The 21,420-nt window shown below is 37.3% G+C and overlaps 4 protein-coding genes across 6 annotated transcripts; 2 read left to right on the plus strand and 2 right to left on the minus strand.

The window, feature by feature from the left end:
* The first annotated feature begins 4,695 nt into the window (after positions 1-4,695).
* LOC112524483 lies at positions 4,696-10,214 on the plus strand. 3 transcript variants are annotated; one of them, XM_025134319.1, is made up of 10 exons: positions 4,696-5,222; positions 5,531-5,615; positions 6,688-6,804; positions 6,900-7,190; positions 7,476-7,864; positions 7,954-8,053; positions 8,339-8,392; positions 8,501-8,587; positions 8,775-8,903; positions 9,773-10,214. In XM_025134319.1, the coding sequence occupies exons 1-10, from the start codon at positions 5,140-5,142 to the stop codon at positions 10,079-10,081; spliced, it is 1,644 nt and encodes a 547-aa protein (XP_024990087.1). In that variant the 5' UTR covers positions 4,696-5,139; the 3' UTR covers positions 10,082-10,214. The 3 variants fall into 3 exon arrangements, with proteins under 3 accessions (XP_024990087.1, XP_024990088.1, XP_024990089.1); XM_025134320.1 differs by having other exon boundaries at positions 8,784-8,903; XM_025134321.1 differs by lacking the exon at positions 8,775-8,903.
* Positions 10,215-11,885: 1,671 nt separating this feature from the next.
* On the plus strand, positions 11,886-15,377 carry LOC112524481 (elongation factor-like GTPase 1). The gene is made up of 2 exons (XM_025134316.1): positions 11,886-12,025; positions 12,165-15,377. Exon 2 carries the CDS (start codon positions 12,202-12,204, stop codon positions 15,271-15,273), a length of 3,072 nt encoding a protein of 1,023 aa, XP_024990084.1. The 5' UTR covers positions 11,886-12,025; positions 12,165-12,201; the 3' UTR covers positions 15,274-15,377.
* Positions 15,378-15,678: 301 nt separating this feature from the next.
* On the minus strand, positions 15,679-18,403 carry LOC112524482 (protein LYK5). Its single transcript, XM_025134318.1, has one exon. It carries the CDS (start codon positions 17,765-17,767, stop codon positions 15,761-15,763), a length of 2,007 nt encoding a protein of 668 aa, XP_024990086.1. The 5' UTR covers positions 17,768-18,403; the 3' UTR covers positions 15,679-15,760.
* Positions 18,404-19,083: 680 nt separating this feature from the next.
* LOC112524484 (probable calcium-binding protein CML31) lies at positions 19,084-20,046 on the minus strand. The gene has a single exon (XM_025134322.1). It carries the CDS (start codon positions 19,882-19,884, stop codon positions 19,279-19,281), a length of 606 nt encoding a protein of 201 aa, XP_024990090.1. The 5' UTR covers positions 19,885-20,046; the 3' UTR covers positions 19,084-19,278.
* Between the last annotated feature and the right edge of the window lie 1,374 nt (positions 20,047-21,420).

Here is a 21,420-nt window from a genome sequence, read left to right on the forward strand (position 1 = left end):
GTTACACAACAAAACAAGAACTTTTAAATAGTTAATTTAATATTAATATCAATGTGTTTTAAAAAAAATTAAGATATATTCAAATTTATATTTTATTCAAAAATAAAAACATTATCGTTTTTCTCGAAACCACATAAAACCGTATTATAACATTGATAGAGGAACAGAATTAAAACGAAACATTAAAATCGAGATTATCTCGCTGCAGTGCACAAATACCTTTACAGTTTTATAAATATAATTTAAAAAATACAATTAATATGTTTTTGGGTGTTTGAAAACATAATAATGATATGGAATGTGGGGAGCGGTTGGCGACCATCATTGTCTTATTCCTAACCCAACTCTTCCATTATTATTTTATTTTTATTTTCTTTTTTTATCATTTTTTTTATTTATTTTTTTCAGGTACATCATTGAATTTATTAAAAAGATTCAGAAAATTTATTGAAATTTATAAATTAATTATATATTTTTGTTAACCAAAAAAATAATATTAATTTTGTGAACTCGTTGGATCAATCAGAATCATTTTTAAACTATAGTTACTTCAAATGTTAGAGTTAATGATTAAGGGTACATAGATGATTTTCATTTGTAAGTTAATTCGCTGTATTACATGAGATGTTACAAAATTATAATTGTTTGTTATTAGGGATGATAATTATGTCATCGTTTTCAAGGGTTACGATGAAAATGTTCGAGTTAATTTGAATGATGGATAATCAAAATGAACACTGTACCATTCAGTATATTGATTCAGATGATATTTTTTCTTTTCTGGTTTTTGAATCAGGGATGGACCTTGATTTTTTTTTTACAGTGGCACCATATAATATAAACAAAAAATAATTACAAAAAGCACGAGTTTTAACGACGTGTCTTCATGTTTTTGGTTGATTTCAAGAGTTCTTCTCGGTTTTTTGGTTGAATACGAGGTACGGTTGCACCTTCTTGAACTTTTGAACGGTGACACATTCTAAAACGATATTGTTGTACCTTTCATAAACGTAAATTTTTTAACCTTTCGGTAGAAAGATAATACGGTAGCACGTGCCATCGTATGCCTTTCTATGAGTTAGTCCATGTTTTGAATGATATGTCAATTAGGGTGCGTTTGGTACGCAGACAGGACGGGACGGGACATGACAGCTGTTCAGCTTTTGGTAAGACATGATAGGACTTGACAGAGCTGGTTAAAATGACTCATTTACCCCTAGTGAGTCAATCCCAGAATTCTAACCACCATGATCAAATTAATCTACCATACTCCTAAACCCACTTGAGAAGACGACATCAGATTCTAAACCCTAAAAACTTCAACTTCAATCAATTTTACAGTCCAGTGGCAAAATCGATACAAAACAGCAAACAAACTGCAATCGTCACAGCAAAATCGATAGAAACAACAAAATCAATACCGCCGATTGAAAACAGCAAAATCGATAGAAACAACAAAATTGATTGAAATCCAGTGGCAAAATCGATACAAAACAGCAAACAAAATGTAATCGTCACAGCAAAATCGATAGAAACAGCAAAATCGATACCGCCGATTGAAAACAGCAAAATCAATAGAAACAACAAAATCGTGTGAAATCCAGTGGCAAAATCGATACAAAACAGCAAACAAAATGCAATCGATAGAAACAGGTAGAACGATTCGTGAAATCTGTCGATTACTGTCCAGCAATCGATACTGCCGATTGAAGGGGAAGAAGGGTGACGCTTGCAATCGATACTGTCGATTGAAGGGGAACAATTCGTGAAGTATACGGTGGAAGCAAAGAAGGGTTTTGAGAGGGTAGATAGGTAAAATATTTCTTATTCCACTTAGTTCCAGGGGGTAAGGGTGGACAGGCTTGTCCCACCCGTGGTCTAGCTAGTTCTAGTGAATCCAACATAAGGCCACACCAAACATAGAACAATTGTGTTTTGTCCTGTCCTGTTCCACCATGTCCAACGTACCAAACACACCCTTAGTGAACACAATTCACATGATGTTCATGCGTGAACTAGAGACATTAATATACAAACAATCGATCAAAAATTCATTAGTGAACAATTTTCATAACTACCGACTTTTGTTATTTATCTCTCTCTCTCTCTCTCTCTCTCTCACACACACACACACACACACACATATATATATATATATACATATATATATATATATATGTTCTTGATTGTTTAACATATTTAACAACAAATACATGGTAAAAAATAACCAACCCCCATATATATATATATATATATATATATATGATTGAGTTCACGTGAGACCAACGGTTTTTCGTGAGACCCGTAAGACCAATTTATGCTTATTGATCAACTTCATAAGCTAATGATCTAATGGCCTAAAGTTGTACGGTGACAATTTTGTGATTATCTAGAAGTCTTGTGACAATTTTGTGATTATGAAGATCTAATCCAAGGGTTGAGAATTGGTCTTACGGGTCTCACGAAAAACCCTTGGTCTCACATGATCCCAAGTTTCTCTCTCTCTCTCTCTCTCTATATATATATATATATATATGTATATATATATATATGTATGTATGTGTGTGTGTGGGGGGGGGGGGGTTGAGTTGTAGTGAGAATGTAACTTATGATGAGAAGGCTAAAAAATGATCTTCACCATATGATCAATTCTAATTGAAGATAAAAAATAATGAGATGCATTGAGATACCCCATATCAATTCCCGTAAGAAGCTCAATTCATGAGATGAGGGTGAGATTAAAAGTGATAAAATGGTGTAAATATCTTTTTATGTTTTTCAACTTAACTCTTATTCTCACAGGATTATTCATATATATATATATATATATATATATATATATATATATATATTTAATCTACAACAGATTATTTGAATCTTCTTGAAAATAGAGAATTAAAATTTAAAATATCTAAATTAAATAATTACATTTAATGTAATAGTTTTATTCATTTTAAAAATTACAACATTAATTATTATAAAAAAATTATTTTCCTCTTATAATAATCATTTTTGAGAAGCTCTCTGAACTCGTAGAATTTCACACACTCTCCTCATACTTTCTTAATTTTAAAGAATCCGTTCAATCTATTAACTATAAATATTAAATGCTCATCCGGGCCCCTATCATTAAACTCCAGTGTACTATTGTGTGGGTTGTATTGTATACACTGTTTTTGTAATTCCATCTGCACCGTGGGATCTAGGGTGTTTTCCATATGTATCTCGTGTTATTCTTATTTATTTTGAATTATCGTGGATTTTTGTACCAGCTTATATGTACCAATTAAGTATATGGGTATCGTTGTAAATGAACCGAACGGTAAACGAACAAAAATCTTTGTGTTCGTGTTCGTTTAGAATTCAGGTATGTTCGTGCTCATTTATGTTCGTCCATTAATATGCTAAACGAACGGGTTAAACGAATATAAACGAACGGGTTTAAAAAGTTAAAACTTAAATAAATATTACTTGAATTCAAACTAAATAAATAAAAGATTATATATTAAATTAAATATATAAACGAACATAAACGAACGAATATAAACGAACGTAAATGAGTGAACATCACGAACATAAATGAACGGACGAGATTCTTGTTCATGTTCGTTCATTTAATTAAATGGACAAAAAAATTGTTTATGTTCGTTCATTTATTAAATAAACGAACTTCTCATCGAACGGTTCATAAACGGTTCCCCAAACGTTCAGTTCATTTATAACCTTATGTGTAGGTGACCACGAATAACCTAAAATCATTGTAAGTGAACCTTCATGACTATAAGAATTATGACAACGTTTGAATTCGAACCAGAAGTAGATGATATTTTTCACTACATCCTTCGAGGCTTAAGTAATATGTCACAAACCGAAATTTAAAAAAAAAAAAAAAAACTTAGGGGTGTTTGGGATTGCTTATAAAAACAACTTATTTATTTATTCCGGTGTGACACCGGTAATAAGCACTTTTGAGTGTTTGGATAAACAACTTATACYGGTGCCAAACCGGTAATAAGAAGTTTTTGAATAAGTTAAACTCTTCTGACTTATAATAAGTTAATAAATACTTCTTTAAAAAAACATAAATTGTTTCAAATAAATAATGTCAAACACCTCTTTAATTACAATAACTTTTTCCCACTCAAATTGCAACCTACGAATATATATGATTACGAAAATATAATGAATCATATTTGAGGGCCATAGCTTTTGAGTGGAATTCAATTTGTAATATATATATTTTTTAATTTTAGATTAAAATGTTCGATTTTTTAAATAAACTAAACCACCGTTTACATGAGGTAAAAACATTTAGGGATGTTTGAGATTGTTTATAAAAATAATTTTTTGACTTATTTTGGTGTGACACCGGTAATAAGCACTTTTAAATGTTTTGATAAACAATTTATGTCGGTGTCAAACCAATAATAAGAAGTTTTTAAAGAAGTTAAATTCTTCGAACTTATAATAAGTTGATACATATTTTTATAAAAAAAACATAAAGTTGTTTTAAATAAACAATCTTAAACACCAAGTTTTTAATACAATAATTACAATACGTGGTTAACAGGGGAATCCCAATGTCATTAGGATTCGATATATATTTCCGAGTCGCACGTAATTCGGTTCACCGACAGCCATGGTTGCTGCTCTGCTCTCATCTACCTCCCCCACCCCAATGCGCCATTATTCTACTCATTCTCTTTCTGGCTCTGCTACTACACACTTCCCATTTTCAATCAATGCCATCCCTTTTCCAATTCCCCCTAAACTCTTTTCAATTATATATTCATCACCCACTCTGTATTTATGATTGATCAAGACCAATGTGGGGTTCTTCCTACATTTGTTGCCTTTCACACCCCCTTTACCCTAATTTGAACGGCTTCTTTGCTTTAAATGATGATTCTTCGCTTCCACTGTATCATTCGCATTTCTTTGTTTTTTGATTTTTGATCTTTCGCTTACACGTATACACACATATAGCAAATGCCCTCCCGTTCTCTGGTCCTAACGTTGTTTTCGGTACAGCTTTGAGTTGTTCTGTATAGAAACAATACTCTGAAATGCAGTTAATGATCGTCACTGTAAACTGTCGGTGAGTTATTCATCTTCTTCAACTCCTCGTCAACAGGACAGATGTTGAAAGTAAACTGTGATTCAACTCCACCTATTTCTCCATCGCCTTCTCTTTTGTCTTCCCGTCATTCAAGTTTTCAAGGGTAAACATTGATTCTTGCTCTTGGGTTGATTAGCAACTGGTTTGGTTTGTGTTTATGAGGGTATTGCGTATGATTATTCATCCTCAAATGGGTTTATGTTGGAATAGCTGATGATTACTCCTTTTCTAGCATTGATTTGGTACTGTTTCATATATGAAATCTCACCCTAGTTTTTAAAGGGTATGCTGAATTCAATCGTCTTCGAATAGGTTTATATATAACAACCCCATTCTAATCTTCCATTTTGGTTGGATTATTGGAACTGTTTTATTGATTCATTAAGTTTCGTTTGTGGGTTTATCTTGCAGTTGTTCTTGGAGTAATGGACACATTAGCAAAGATCATGGTGGTGTTCTAGAAATGGCACCAAAACCTTCCTACACTCTTACAGCAGTTAGTCTTCTTATGTTCTTGTTATCCTTTGTACTGCCATTAGAAGAGAGTTTAATGTTATGGTTCGAGTTCTGAGTTGAAAACAGATGACAAATTTCATCTTTAGAATTGATATAAATTTTTTTTGAGTTTCAGAAATATGTATAAATGCATATTAGATTCTATAACAAACCCTGAATTATACAAACTTGTGACGATAAATTATGCTTCATTCATCCCAGAATTAGTCCATTTTACAGTTTTTCTGTCTCAAAAGGTCAAGAATAGAACTCAAGAAGACACATATCATCTTTTCTCCTTTGGGATGAAACTTTTTAGAATGACCAATTCCTTGATGATCATCATTTACTAGTAGACTACATGTATTTAAGCTTTTAGATGAAAGCAAAAAATTATGGTCAATAAGTTGCCATGCTAATAGTCTATTTAGGAAAGTGCTTGGCTGTTTCTGAAATGTCTAAAGTACCCTTCAACAAAAGGGGAATCTTTGTGGATCCAGGTCAAGTTCACCATTGAAATGATGACAATGGGCAAACAGGTTGTTGGACCTTGAAATATTTCCAAATTATAGATGTTGCAATTTTCTTTGGGACCTTCCAAATAGAAATTGATGCAATTTTTATTTGGTGGAGGGAGTAGTTTTCATTTGACCACTTTTTGAATTCTCATGTCAATCTTGGACCCAATCTTTCTCTCTTCATCACACTTTTCACAAGCCGGGGGTCTTCACAAAATCAGTCGCCGTACACTTTGCCAAGCCCCACCCTGGCGTGATATTCTGGGTTCGGTTGGTTTAGTTTGGTTTGGTTTGGTTTATGTCAGTATTGGACCCCTTTTTTGTATATTTTGATTCCTGTCTATTAAAAACAGCTTTGGTTGCTTGAGTTATATTTCCCATTTGGGTTGGTCAATTAGCAATGTTCTTTGTCTTGAATTGTGATGGAGGTATACATGAGTTACAAGCTTACGATTTTGCAACCTTTTACTCGGACCTTGAAGAATTAAGTATAATCCATAACCTTTTATTGGGACATTGAAAGATTAAGTATAACTTCTTTTATCTTTGGCACAGGATGTTGAATTGGGGAAGATATTGCCCGATCAATCCTCCATTTGGTCAGAGTCAGAGATGACACCATGTTCGAGTTCGTTTTCTTCCATTGCTTCAAATGGCACACTAAATTCAAAGGTTATAGTCATCTTATTTAGCAATCATGAACAATTTTTGTGCACCAAATCATTGTGATCAATATTCTAATGTCTCTTTGGTGACTTTGCTTACAGTCATCGGTGGAATTGGTGAAAGAGATCACCTCTCTTGAAATGGAAATACTTCATTTGGAACGTTATTTACTTACACTCTATCGGACAGCTTTTAAGCAGCATGTTCATAGTATGCATATCGAGTTCCCTTCAGAACATAAGATCACATCTGTTGCTGATCAGTCACGCTTCATAGTGAAGTCTGATGCTCGGTTAAGTGGTCATCGTGGTGAACTTTTTCCTCTACGGGAAGGAGTTACTGGTTTAAATCATCACAGTGGTTCTGCCGTTCCAGATCCATCATCTAGAAGAGTAAGTATGACACTAATCACATTGGTTTCACCTAAAACGAGCGTTATTCTTGAGTCGGATTCTATTTAAATGCATGACCTTCTCATAGATTTTGAGGCATTCTTAGGAAGAGGTATTCTTTTGTTAGGCAGTTCTTAAATCTGTCAAAACGTCATTCATTAAAAGAATCTATCCGAAGGCTATTTTCCTAAATAACCCCTTAAAATGTCAGAAATATACATCTTTTTATCTACTTTTGTACTCCATCATGAAGTTAAAGATTATATCTATGACGGGTAATTGCAGGAGAGAAAAACTGCTCGTTGTAGCCATCGTAGTCTTGGGGATCACCTTGGAACTCCAACCGAAAACACCCTTCTTGATGGGCCTGATATACTTTCTGAAGATATAATCAGATGTATATCTTCTATCTATTGCAAGCTCGGGGACAAAAATCAATCTCAAATCGGACCTTCGGTTTCTTCCACTTCATCCTTGTCCTCATCGGGTACATATTGTACCACAAATCTTTCCGATACCTGGAGTCCTTATTGCAATGAGGAAGCTACATGGGACAGTAAATTCGAGAGCTCGAAAGAGGAAAGAGGGCCGTATGCTGAGATGATAGAAGTTTTGAAAATAGGGGTAGATGATGATGGTTTCAATTATGCTTCGAGGATGCTAAAAAAATTCAGGTAGTTTAATCATCAACCGAAATGGTTTTACTTTGGGACATTTCTTACTGTTTTATAGTTCTAATTACTTCACATTTTTATTCATGTAGAACGTTGGTAAAGAGACTTGAGAATGTTGACCCTCGGAAAATGAAGCGCGAACAAAAGCTTGCGTTTTGGATCAACATTCATAACGCTTTGGTGATGCATGTACGTCCCGTTATTTCTCTATAAAGCGTTCTACATAATATTATCAAATATTTAAATATTCTTGAATGGAAGAAAAAGAGTCGGTATGCCATTACATCCCTGAGTGGAACACAAGTTTTTTGGGTGCGATCATACCGGCACTAATGCACCGGATCCCATTAGAATTTTGTAGTTAGGCCTTTAGTGGGGAGCAGAATCGGCAGGTTCCTTTCCGCCCATCGATTCAATAAGATCAGTTCGATCAGTAAAGAACGGATATTTAACATATATGCTTATTTCTTGCAGGCATATTTAGCATATGGAACTCATAATAACACAAAAAGTAATTCCATTTTGAAGGTAATACATATAATTCTTTTCTATTCTTTCGTATGTTCGTAGTAAACGAATAAATTCGTTTGTCCAAATTAACGCTTTTATTGGCGGGTTCATAACCTTGTATTTCAGGCGACTTATAACATTGGGGGGCACTCGATCAATGCATATATCATACAGATCTCTATATTTGGAATCAAATCACACTTTAGAGCACCGGTTTGCCTCTTATCTATCTCCAATCGTTCTTAACATTCAAACACGGAGAATTATCTTAATGATTCCATTCGTTCGTCTTGGCTATTTGATGTTCTCTTTTGTGGGTCCCATGACGAATGAATGGAGGAAAAATAGTATAAGTAACGGGATTATTTTTAAGGTATCTTAACTCATAGTATGAAAGCAGTGGCTACAGTCACTGCTATCTCCTGGTAGGAAGTTGAAGACGGAGCCTAATAAACACGTTTACGCCATTGAATACCCGGAGCCGCTTGTTCATTTTGCTCTTTCTTTAGGGGCATTCTCGGACCCTGCGGTATGCAAATGTTTCTGAGTTCACACTTTGGATATCGTAATACATTTATTGCCTTTTCTGTCTGAGTAGGGATCCTCGTGTGAGAATTTTTACTTTCATGAGATCAAGTGAATCTACCCTTAGAACTTGTTTCCCAAGACCTTACTTTTGGGTGTATTTTTTATGTGGGATAAGACGGAAAAAGACAGAACAAAAAGTTTGGGGCTGTTTGGTTGGTCTTCTATCAAGTCCTGTATGGATAAAGCTGTTTGTGTAGATTAATCTGTATGTATAGATCGAGAAGGTTTTTGGTTGGTAAGTTTTTTCATAGATGGAAGGAGTGTTTTTTTACTGGGGAGGGGTATGTACGGAAAAAACTTGGATTTCTGCATAAAGATCCCTTGGAAGCTTACTAAATAAGCCATTTTCTATATCTTTAAGCCACTATCAAACAGTCATGTATAGGCAATATAGCTAACAGAATAAGCTGCGAGTCTTGTGAAACTCGTTACTCTGCTAATAAACATGCCTTTCTTGTCCCATGTTTGGTGCAACATTAGATCGGACATTACTTGACACCATATAGGTCGAGGGACAAGAAAGGTAAATTACTAAACTACCCATATTAAATTAAAACTCTAAACCTTTTGCAATTCCTTCACTTGCCTTCGTCATTCCCCCGTCCAGGCTTGTCTAGTCCCATCGATCTGTATATATCCTATCCTGAGACCCTAGACCGTGCTTTCAAGTAACATATATCGTGTAAAATCAGATTCGCTTACATGATATATCCCACAAATCAGTACCGACCTTTTAAGCTGTAATTTTGGTACATTTTCTTGTTATTCTTTGTGCCATTTTGGTCTTGACGATAAATCTTTGAAACGTAGGTTCGTATCTACAACGCAAAGAACGTGTTTCAGGATCTGAGGCTTGCCAAAGAAGAGTTTATACAATCAACGGTATACGTGAACAAAGAAACACGCATATACTTACCGAAAATCTTGTATTACTTTGCAAAAGATATGGCATTGACTATAACGGGCCTTTTGGAGATAGTTATTGCGTGTTTATCGGAACGTCAACGGAAGGCCGTGGAAACAAGCATCAAAGGTAAACCCGACAAATACGTATACTGGTTATCGCAGAGTTCTATATTTCGTTACGTGATTCATCGAGAAGGAAGACCATCTGTTTGACTTTTAAGGTTATTTTTTGTGCATTTGTGAAGCTGGAATAACATTGTTTCTTCTTTTTAGTAGGTTTAAGGATGTATAGAGTTGTAACAGTGGATTAAGGGTATGCGTTCTTTGTTGTTTGCCAATTATCTTGTGAAATGGGCCGTTTATTCAAATGCTTACTCAGTAAGTGCTTACCAGTAGAAATCAACATTATAATTTATTTTTATTGGATAAGATTGTAGTACATCAAAACGGTATCCTATGCAATAATTTACCTGGTAAGAGCTTACTCGGGTAAGAGTTGTCACCCTCACTTCTCGGGTAAGACTCTCCATCATAATCATCACTCTTACCAGGTAAGATTCTTGGCCCTTGCTATGTTAATCTGGTGAGGAAAATTGTCCGATAAACACTTATCGGGTAAGTATTTAGTAAATGACCTCTAACTTTCCCTTTTTAGCCATCTTAGAAACCTATTTCCTCAAATAGCCAAAGTTTACAAAAAAAAAAAAAAACAAGTTAAAAGGAGTTTAGGCAAAAAAAAAAAACTTTGTGCAGAAAAAGAATTTCTGTGTAACAGAAAATCTTTTTTTACACAGAAATTCTTTTTTCTGTGTAAAGTTTTTTTTTTGTTGTAAACTTTGGTTATTTCAGGAAATAGTTTTGTAAAATGACTAAAAAATGAAAATCATTTTATAAAAAATGGCGATTACATAAAATTCCTTTGAAAAAGGGTGGGATGGTCGGAAAAGGGTGGTTTTAGATTTTCGTTGTGTTCTCGAATTTAAGAAGAAAATAAATAAAAAGAGAACGAAGGAAAAAATTTCTTTCTTCTTGTGCTTTTGAAAAGGAAGGGAAGGAAACAAAAATAATTTTCATATTCTTGAATACGAGAGAAACTAAATGGAAGATGTCATCTATACTATATTATAAAATATTTGACAAAAATTCTTAAAAACCATTTTTTATGCATGAAGTATTATTTATTAATGCATATTACTTAAAATTTAATATTAAAAGTAAATTGTGTGTAAGTATAACTTATTAAAGCTCTATTTTTAAATTTGTATAACTAACTGTAGATAAACATAATCAAATATAGGATAAACATCTCATTTTAAATATAAAAGATCTAAAATATAATTAGGATAATCATTGAATTCTAACAAAATCATTATCTTTATAAAAATTATATTGTTAAGTCAAAAATAAATTACTTTGCTGTTAAACTGAAAATTGAAATTAAATTATAATAAAATTTAAGAGGAAACCTATCACTTATTTTTAATTAAATTACGTTCTTACCCCCTACAGTTTGTTGAAACTTTTCTATTATTGTCTCTGTAATTTTGAAATTATAATTTTCATCCTCATGGTTTACAATTCATTGATATTTTTGTTCTTATGAATTAAATTTTATTGTTGTTTTTATCCTTATAATTTATAATTTATTTTTATTTTAGTCCTCATACTTAAAAGTAGAAATTAGCCTTAATGATCAAATAACAATAATATACAAACCATACGAATAAAAACCGTAATGTCAAAACCGCAAGGACGAAATCTATATATTTCTTTTAACAAACCATAACAGAGTTAGGTTTACGGGACCATCGACCATCTTCATTCTTCAGAGCAAAGTGCATTACATGGGGACAATGTTTGTACTTCTTGAAATTCAAGGGTAACTTTTTGTGATTTGTTTGAAACAACAGGGACCAAAAGTGAATTTTTTACCTTTTTGTTTAAAACCGAAAATTGGTAATAACTAGCAAAATTGAATTCCTTTTCTTTTCGCCGTTCTTCAAAATTCTGAACCCAAATTCCAAATCGAAGGCCAAATTCCCTCGCAATCAACACAAGGAATCTCCTTCTCCGTCGCCGCTCTTTTCTCTGTAACCCTAATTTATGTTCTTTAAGTCACCAATCTTCACTTGTTATCTCGTCGCCGTTTGATTTCAGGTACGAACCCTACCAAGGACATTGTTGTATTCAGTTCCACCCTCAAAACCCTACTTCCAGCAACCCCCTCTTAGTAATCCCTAATCTTGTTCTCGATTTCATTGCAATTCTTTTATTTGGTTGTGTTAATTTCAAACAGTCACTATTGTTACACTTGTATCGCGAATAATATTTCGATGGATGATTCATCTGATTGTGGGAGGATACGGAATATATGCATTCTTGCTCATGTTGATCATGGCAAAACCACCCTTGCTGATCACCTGATTGCTTCGTGTGGAGGAGGGGTTCTCCATCCAAAACAAGCTGGTAGGCTTCGATTTATGGATTATTTAGACGAAGAACAAAGGAGGGCAATAACCATGAAGAGTTCTTCCATTGGTCTTCAATTTAAAGGTCATTCCATAAACCTTATTGATTCACCTGGCCATATGGACTTTTGTAGTGAGGTTTCAACTGCTTCTCGTTTGAGCGATGGAGGTTTGGTTTTGGTGGATGCTGTTGAGGGTGTTCATATTCAGACCCATGCTGTTTTACGTCAGGCGTGGATCGAAAAGCTTACACCTTGTTTGGTTTTGAATAAGATCGATAGGTTGATTTGTGAGCTTAAATTGAGTCCCATGGAGGCTTACAATCGTCTCCAGAGAATCGTTCATGAAGTTAATGGGATCGTTAGTACTTACAAATCTCAAAAGTATTTATCAGATGTCGACTCCATTCTTGCTGGACCTGCTGGTGAATCAAATGATGAAAACCAGGAGTTCATAGAGGATGATGAAGAAGTAACTTTCCAACCACAAAAGGGTAATGTTGTTTTTGTTTGTGCCTTAGATGGATGGGGATTTGGTATTTGTGAGTTTGCCGAGTTTTATGCTTCTAAACTAGGAGCTAGCTCTGCTAGTTTGCAGAAAGCTTTATGGGGTCCTCGATACTTTATTCCAAAGACGAAGATGATTGTGGGCAAGAAAGGACTGGCTGCCGGAAGCAAGGCTCGCCCTATGTTTGTTCAGTTTGTGCTCGAGCCATTATGGCAAGTCTACGAAGCAGCCTTGGAAACAAATGGGGATAAAGGGATACTTGAAAAGTTAATCAAATCATTCAATTTATCTGTTCCTAATCGTGAACTGCAAAACAAAGATCCAAAATCCGTTCTCCAATCTGTCATGAGCCGATGGCTTCCTTTATCAGATGCCATTTTATCTATGGTGGTTAAACATATACCAGACCCTATTTCTGCACAATCGTTCCGTGTGTCACGCTTGCTTCCAAAAAGAGAGATTTTAGATAGTGCCATCAGTAACTCTGATGTGATCGCTGAGGCTGAGCTCGTGAGGAAATCCGTTGAGGCTTGTGATTCACGAAGTGAATCACCATGTGTTGCTTTTGTATCCAAGATGTTTGCGGTTCCTATGAAGATGCTACCTCAAAGAGGCGTAAATGGGGATCTTCTGCACAATCAAACAGAAGAAGGCGGAAATGGAGATTCCGACGAGTGTTTTCTAGCATTTGCGAGGGTTTTTAGTGGTGTTCTTCATTCGGGCCAGAAGATCTTTGTGCTATCGGCATTGTATGATCCACTTAAAACGGGAGAATCGGTTCAGAAGCATATTCAAGAAGCTGAGTTGCATTCTTTGTATCTGATGATGGGCCAAGGCTTAAAACCAGTGGCTGCAGCCACGGCTGGAAATGTCGTCGCCATTAGAGGCCTCGGTCACCATATCTTGAAAAGCGCTACTCTATCTTCAACGAAGAACTGTTGGCCATTCTCCAGTATGACATTTCAGGTTTCACCAACTCTGAAAGTTGCTATTGAGCCATCCGATCCGGTCGACATGGCGGCACTTATGAAAGGGCTTCGGCTTTTAAACCGTGCAGACCCGTTTGTGGAGGTGAGTGTTTCCGCTAGAGGCGAGCATGTTCTTGCTGCTGCAGGTGAAGTTCATCTGGAAAGATGCATTAAAGATTTAAAAGAAAGGTTTGCAAAGGTGAACTTAGAAATTTCACCACCTCTTGTGTCTTTTAGAGAAACCATTGAAGGGGATTCATCAAATCCTTTTGATAAATTAAAATCTTTTATCGGGAGTTCTAACGTTATTGAAAGAACGACACCGAACGGAAGGTGTATGGTTCGTGTCTACATTTTGAAACTTCCTGATGCCCTTACGAAATTGCTAGACGAAAGTTCCGATCTGCTTGAGGATATCATCGCAGGTAAAGCAATTCAGCTTAAATCAAGCATCGGAGCTCAAGATGATGATCATCCAGTAGAAGCTCTTCGGAAACGCATCTGGGATGCCATAGAAAGTGAATTTTTAGATGGGAATGAGAAAGATAAAGATCGAGCCGAAAAGTATAAACTTTTATGGGAAAATCTTCTAAAACGGATCTGGGCTTTGGGGCCAAGACAAGTCGGTCCAAACATGCTCATTCTCCCGGAGCCGAGTACCACAATCATGGGTTCTTCCGTTCTCATACAGAGTTCTCCTTACGTATCTGAAAGACTGGGTTTCACAGAGGTTTCCATCAGTGACAGATTAGCAAGCGAGTCGTCAGAAATTCGATCACTGAACGAAGAAGCAGAGAGCCTCAGAAGCAGCGTATTATCTGGGTTCCAAGTTGCCACTGCGGCTGGTCCTTTGTGCGATGAACCCATGTGGGGTTTGGCGTTTGTGGTCGAGGCTGCCATTTTTCCATTTGTTAGTGAATCTGAAGCCATTCATCAACAAGCTCAATCCGAGCAATACGGGGTGTTTTCTGGACAGGTTATGACCGCGGTTAAAGAAGCCTGTAAAGCAGCTGTTCTTCAAAAGAACCCTCGGATCGTTGAAGGCATGTATTTTTGCGAGTTGAATACACCGACGGAATATTTAGGACCAATGTACGCTGTGCTGGCACGTAGACGAGCCCGGATCTTAAAGGAAGAAATGCAGGAAGGGTCCCCGTTGTTCACAGTGCACGCATACGTGCCGGTTGCCGAAAGCTTCGGATTTGCCGATGAGCTGAGAAGATGGACTTCTGGGGCTTCAAGTGCTCTGCTTGTTCTTAGTCACTGGGAAGCACTTCCTGAGGATCCGTTTTTCATACCGAAAACCGAAGAGGAGAAAGAAGAGTTTGGAGACGGTTCTAGCGTTCTACAAAACACTGCACGGAAACTAATCGATGGGGTTCGGCGGCGTAAGGGCCTCCCGGTCGAGGAAAAGGTCGTTCAGCACGCTACAAAACAGCGAACACTGGCTCGTAAGGTTTAGAAAATTTTGATTCAGTTTCTACATTTGCTAATGTATTGCATCCCAAAACATTATACACACTTTACTGTGCATCTCAATTCATCTTTTTGTTGGAGTCATCCATTTTAAAGTCTTAACGGAAACAACTGTCCAATCTTTTCGAGTGAGATATATGGAGTCGGTTTGGCTTGGTTTAACAACCATTTTATCTGTCTGTGTGAACTAATTTGTCTTTATAGCATTGAAAGTTTTTACTTGGAGTAGTTTTTTATAAATGGAAGTAGCGTATACTTAGAAAAAAAACCTTGGCTTTCTAAACAAGAACTCCTCTTAGAAGCTTATTTTCTATATCATTAAGCAACTACCGAACAATCATGTATAGCTGATCGAATAAGCTGTGAGTCTCCTTGACGCTAACAAAATATACACAATGAAATTGGGATTTATTCTCTAGCACATAATACACACATATACCAAACATACATACAACAATTGTAGTATCTTCTATTTATCTGCCATGGCTAAGAGATCTGGAGTGTTCAAGTTCATCAGATGGATCCCAATCTAAAGAAGACAGCCTTATCTTGGATAGCGTCACAAACACCTCCGCCACCGACGGGCGGTCGTTCAGATCAGCCGCCACACATTTGCTAGCAAGCTCTGCCGCGGAATAGGCCAACTCCACCGGATACTCACCCCTCAACTTACTGTCCATAAACTCCGTTAGCTTATCCCTCACGTGATCCCCTCCAACCACCTCTTTTATCATCTCCGACAGCTGCCCCTGCTGTGGTGCCGCCAAATCCGCTGCCGTATCATTATCCGTATCCTCCTTGTCACCAACAGCCTCTGGTGGTCGCGTGGCGGCTTCTTTTCCCGACAAGAGCTCGGAAATCAGAACACCCAAAGCAAACACATCCATTTTAGGGGTTATCAAGCCATTCTCGATGTATTCTGGCGGCATGTAACCAAATGTCCCAACAACGTGCCGTGTCAACTGAAGTTCTCCATCCAGGTCCTCGTCCACGGTCCTCGCAAGCCCGAAATTTGTGATCTTTGCTCTCATGTGACTGTCTATTAACACGTTGCTGCTCTTCAAGTTCTTGTGAATGTACGGTGGAGTCACAAAATTGTGAAGGTAATTCAATGCGTCGGCTATGTCGTGCGCGATTTGAACTCGTTCTTTCCATCCCAAAACAGATTCGTATTTGGTGTTCTTCGTGGCCGAGTGCATCCAGTCGCTAAGCGAACCATTATTGGCAAACTCGTAAACGAGATAAGTGTTGCCTTGATGCAAACAGAATCCAGAGAGTCTGATTATGTTCAAGTGATTGATATGTTGAAGGATGTTGATCTCGCTGGAGACATCCCCTTTCATCATCTTCACCGCCGCAGAATCGCCATTGAAGATCCCCCTGTAAACCGATCCTTTTATTCTATTTTCTTCAGAGAAATCTCCGGTGGCCTTCTGCAGTTCGTGGTATTTGTAAACCGTTAACGATTCAATCGCAAATCGGATCCCTTGTGATGACATGGACCACGACTTGCTCTCCGGCGGGATGGTTAGCGACGTCTGATGGGTGTTCGGAGAGTGTTTAGGCGGAAGAAGATTGTTCTTGTGTTGGATCTTCTTCTTCCTAAAGAACCAAACCAGAAACCCAGAAAGGGAAACAAGTAGAAGCAATCCGACGCCGATTCCAACGCCGACGAAAACCCACTTGCTGGAAGAGCTGCCGCCGGTGCCTGGTGTTACTGGAATCACCGGTGAAGTAGGCGGCGTCGCCGGAGTTGCAGGGGTGATGATTGTGGTGGTGGGTTCGGTCGTAAGAGGAATCAAGATCGGCGTAAATGGGAAGATAATATCGCTGACGTTAAGCTCATTGGCGTCTAAGATGCTCTGAACTGAAACATTGTCGAAAATTTTCGACATAGATTCATAAGAATCGCCCCATGTGACCAAGTAAGTGAGCAAAAACCTAATTCCGGCCGCCCTCTGGTTAGCGGTGGGACAGGCGCATCTGAGGGGAACAGTGATATTATTTCCGACAACTAAGTCCCGATAATTGTACGGATTCTGGGCAATCATCGCTTGGCAAGTAGTGAGACCTTCATAGGTGTTATTAGCGATGGTGAAGTAAGTCTCGTCGGTGCTGCTAAGTTGGTAACTGGCGTTGTGCTGGTAGAATTGGCCGCCGGAGCAAGAACAGTTACGGATAGGGACGACGACGACGGTATTGGCGGTGATGGTGGCGGCGTTGGAAGAGGCGTTGATGTCATCGGGGTTGGAGTTGAGGAGGGAGGCGATGTTGGCAGGGGTGTTGTATAACGGTGGTTGTGGCCGGAAAGTGAGGTAGGAACGGCAGGTGGAATCGGTGGCGAGGGAGTTGCAGGTGAAGCCAAGGGCTGTGGTGTGGTTGTTGTCGCAGTCGAGTTGTTTGTTGTTAACGTAGGACTGTTGAGCTCGGTATCCATGGATGCAAATCAAGAAGACCATCGGCCACCACCATGAGAACATGATGATGGATTGAGAATAAAATTTAGTTTATGAAATTGGGGAAAACGATTGGAGTGATTTTGAATATATGATTTTAAGAAATGGGAAGACTTGAAAATTCCACGCGTTTTGAATATTTGACTGGTGCAAAGTGGAAACATAAGTAAGACCATTTCCGTTTAGCTACCAAAAGTCAACACATCGTTTAGTAGTAAATGTTGCTGATATTTATCGGTTGATTTTAGATAATTGGATTATACGAGGTTGTTAGTTAAACCACATAATGGGTTAGGAAATAGGAAATGTATGAGCGTATTATGAGCTAATTAGAATCGGTGATCGAAGTGCGGACAAGGTCGAAGGAGGTTGCCGTTGCAGGGTTCGAGACAACATCCCGGGACAACAATGGATTTTACGAGTACTTAGAAAAAATGAGCTTCTGAGTGCTCTACCAAGTGAAGTTCAAAAGTTTGTGAATCCTCTTCAAGTTCTTTTGTGAAGTCTCTGAATCTTGTTCAGAAGTTTCTTATTTTGAAGTGGTTTTGATTCGGAGGAGTGAGAGCTTATGTGACTTTTCTAAGTTGGCTTATGACATGTCTAAGCAATTTGTAACTGTTATGCAGTTAATCCGGACAGACACTAATTACTCTAATAACATTTCCATTTAATGGGGAGCTATTCTCAATGCGTTAGCATCTACAGGGATTATCGCAGTGTTTTGTTTTCATTAAACAGTCGAATTCCCATTGTCCGTACCAGTTCTGAGTTGACTGTTCGACGTACGGGGAAGGCCCTCGAAGAGGGCGTTCCTAGTCCATCCCCTAGCCGGCACACGGCGACCCGCTTTCGCCACGAAAGCAGCTCGAACAGTCCACCGGGTTCAGGACTGGGACCCCCGGTTGCATTCTCTAAGTTTAAAAGCAAACGATTTCTGGAATAATCATCATTCAAAATATAAGATTACTTTCGAATTAATTTCGTGATTACAGACAAATTGGGTCAAAATATAACTTGAAAAAAGTGAGCCGTCACCTGATCTATGATTTTATCCGAACTCTGTTTCTTACCATTACGGAGATCCTCCAACGACAAAAAGTTAAAAATAATGGGATTGTGTAATATCCATTCAATTATAAATTCTAGAGGAAATTATGGATATGGTCCTTGGTGTTTTTTGTTTTTTTTTTATTTTGATCTTTACAATTTATTTATTCAAAAAAAAGACCCTTGTATATATTTTATTTTGTTTTGATCCTACTAACGGTTGTTAACTTTTAATCATTAAATCCCGTTATATAAGACAATAAATTGTTCATCTAAATACTTAAAAATATTTATTACTTATATTACAAAGTTGTTTTTATAAACAAACCCAAAAATCACCGAGTATTTTACAATAAACTACTTTCAAGTTCAATTTTAGAGTTTTATAAACAATCTTCCTCCCCTCCCACTCAAATGAGTTATAAACAAAAATAAAATCCAATAAAGAAAAAAGAAAATAATAATTGAAAATGGAAATGGAAATGGAGTTAGCTCATCATGGTCCTGAACTCCTCGAAATCCAGCACTCCATCTCCATTGACGTCGAATCTTCCGATCATCGTCTTGCAGTCGTTCACGGTGGTCGACTGCCCCAACCGCTTCATCATCCTCTTCAAGCTCTTCGCTGTGATTACACCTCCTTCCCTATCCCTATACGTTGATTTCCTACAATACATCACGAACGCCTCTCTCAGCTCCTCCTCTTCTCCTTCCTTCATCATTTTCTTGAAATCGTCCAATCCCAACATCCCGTCTCCGTCTGCATCAGACGACCTCACCGCTATCTCCGCCTCCTCATCCGATAACCGATGTTCCTCCCCTCCTACCTCCCTCAGCTTGTTCTTCAGTTCCTCAGCTGATATCTTCCCATCTCCGTTCTCGTCAAAGTAATTGAACACCTGCTCATGGATATTATCATCCCAAGTACCACAAGCAAGCGGAGCCGAGAAAGACGTCGGAGATTTCCTGGCGGGGGATACCACTTGCCGGAAGAATCTAGAGAAGGAGGTAACCGGAGAAGTTGTAGCTGACGACGAAGATTCACCTGAATTCATGATTGTCGACAAGGTGTTTGTAGAAATGCCAGTTTCCATATACTAATCATACATACGGTTTGGATTGTATTGAGAAGGTATTTATAGTATAGGGATCAAGAATAGAAAGATGGGGGCATCCAAGAATCTTGTGGATGGATAAATATAGAAAGTAGAAAGAGGGTGCGGCGGTGGCAGATGGAAGCTGTGGGCGACGGTTCCCGTGTCGGTAGTGGTGTGCCGCCCAAAACCACTGCCGCGTTTGTTTCAATGCATATCCTTTTCTTCATTTTACTATTTTATTATTTTTATTTTATTATTTATTATTTATTATTTATTGGACACACCATCTATGACATAATATACATCATATTATTTTTTTATTCTAAATAATTAATGATGGTTACAGGATCAGTATCTTTCTTTTCTTGACAAGATTCATAATAAAATAGGATTTTTTTTAAACTGTGGGTGTTCCCGTCAACTTAAGGTATTTTGATTAATTTAAAGTATTCTAGAGAATAGTCAGAAAAATCCTTAGTATCTTTATAAGATTCAGAAATCGGTGAATGTTGGAGAGATTCCAAATGCCTTAAACGTTATTGTCAGTTGAGGCGATCCTGCAAGGTCAGGTAAATAGATTTTATTTTAGGTTTTGGATGTTTGAAACTTTCGTAATCAATATGAGGTCCAGTGAGTTTCATCTGATTTCAGGTCATGTTAATAACTAAGCTTATTATGAAAGTTTTCTTTAGATAACCATGATGTCACGCCCCATTAAGGGGTTCTTAAGAAATCCGGAATATTCTAGATTAATCAAGAAGCTCGAAAGATCAAGATGAGCTAATATGTTGACCATCAATATGAGGTCCAGTGAGTTTCATCTGTTTTTAGGTCATGTTAATAACTAAGCTTATTATGGAAGTTTTGTTTGGATAACCATAATGTCACGACCCATTAAGGGGTTCTTAAGAAATCCGGAACATTCTAGATTAATCAAGAAGCTCGAAAGATCAAGATGAGCTAATTAGTTGAATAAGGATTAAGGGGGTCGGCATAATCTAGAAGAATCTATATCTTTTAAGAGCCTATGTAACTAGAACATTCCTTTTAAATATCTAGTAGGATAGTCTAGATAGAGAAGTATAAACAGAGGGAATCTTTCATTTGTATAGCATACTACACTTTCTACGATTTAAGTAATAGAAGCAGGGTTCTCCCAATTTTCTTAGCATTCTTGTTTCCTCATCTTGTTCGGTATTTTTGTAGTTTGGTTGACTTAGGGGCCGTTTACCAAACATTTATCCGGCAAACGTTTACCGATAAAATTTAACACTACCACTAACTTACCGGGTAAGACTTTAGTCCACTAAAACAATTTATCCAGTAAGCGCTTACCATGGTAAGAGTCGTCGCCCTCACTTACCGGGTAAAACTCTCGGTCCTTATCTCCCTCTTACCGGGTAAGATTTTTGGTCCTTACCATATTCATCCGGTAAGGTAATGTAACTTAGTAAGTCTTACCCGGGTGAACGTTTGGTAAACGGCCCCTTAGTCTACAAAAACTGCATGCGAGCTTGTGAGGATAACTTCGTA

This window comes from Cynara cardunculus (genome assembly GCF_001531365.2).
Source record: "Cynara cardunculus var. scolymus isolate 2C chromosome LG 13, CcrdV1, whole genome shotgun sequence".
NCBI classification, from domain to species: Eukaryota; Viridiplantae; Streptophyta; class Magnoliopsida; order Asterales; family Asteraceae; genus Cynara; species Cynara cardunculus.

What these genes read in the sequence shown, in the direction of transcription:
- LOC112524483 (XM_025134319.1), top strand. Translation starts at nt 5,140, where the DNA reads ATGTTGAAAGTAAACTGTGATTCAACTCCACCTATTTCTCCATCGCCT. An exon ending in AGGATGCTAAAAAAATTCAG is followed by an intron (nt 7,865 to 7,953) that starts GTAGTTTAATCA and finishes TTATTCATGTAG; the next exon opens with AACGTTGGTAAAGAGACTTG. An exon ending in AATCACACTTTAGAGCACCG is followed by an intron (nt 8,588 to 8,774) that starts GTTTGCCTCTTA and finishes GTATGAAAGCAG; the next exon opens with TGGCTACAGTCACTGCTATC.
- LOC112524481 (XM_025134316.1), top strand. Translation starts at nt 12,202, where the DNA reads ATGGATGATTCATCTGATTGTGGGAGGATACGGAATATATGCATTCTT.
- LOC112524482 (XM_025134318.1), bottom strand. Translation starts at nt 17,767, where the DNA reads ATGTTCTCATGGTGGTGGCCGATGGTCTTCTTGATTTGCATCCATGGA.
- LOC112524484 (XM_025134322.1), bottom strand. Translation starts at nt 19,884, where the DNA reads ATGGAAACTGGCATTTCTACAAACACCTTGTCGACAATCATGAATTCA.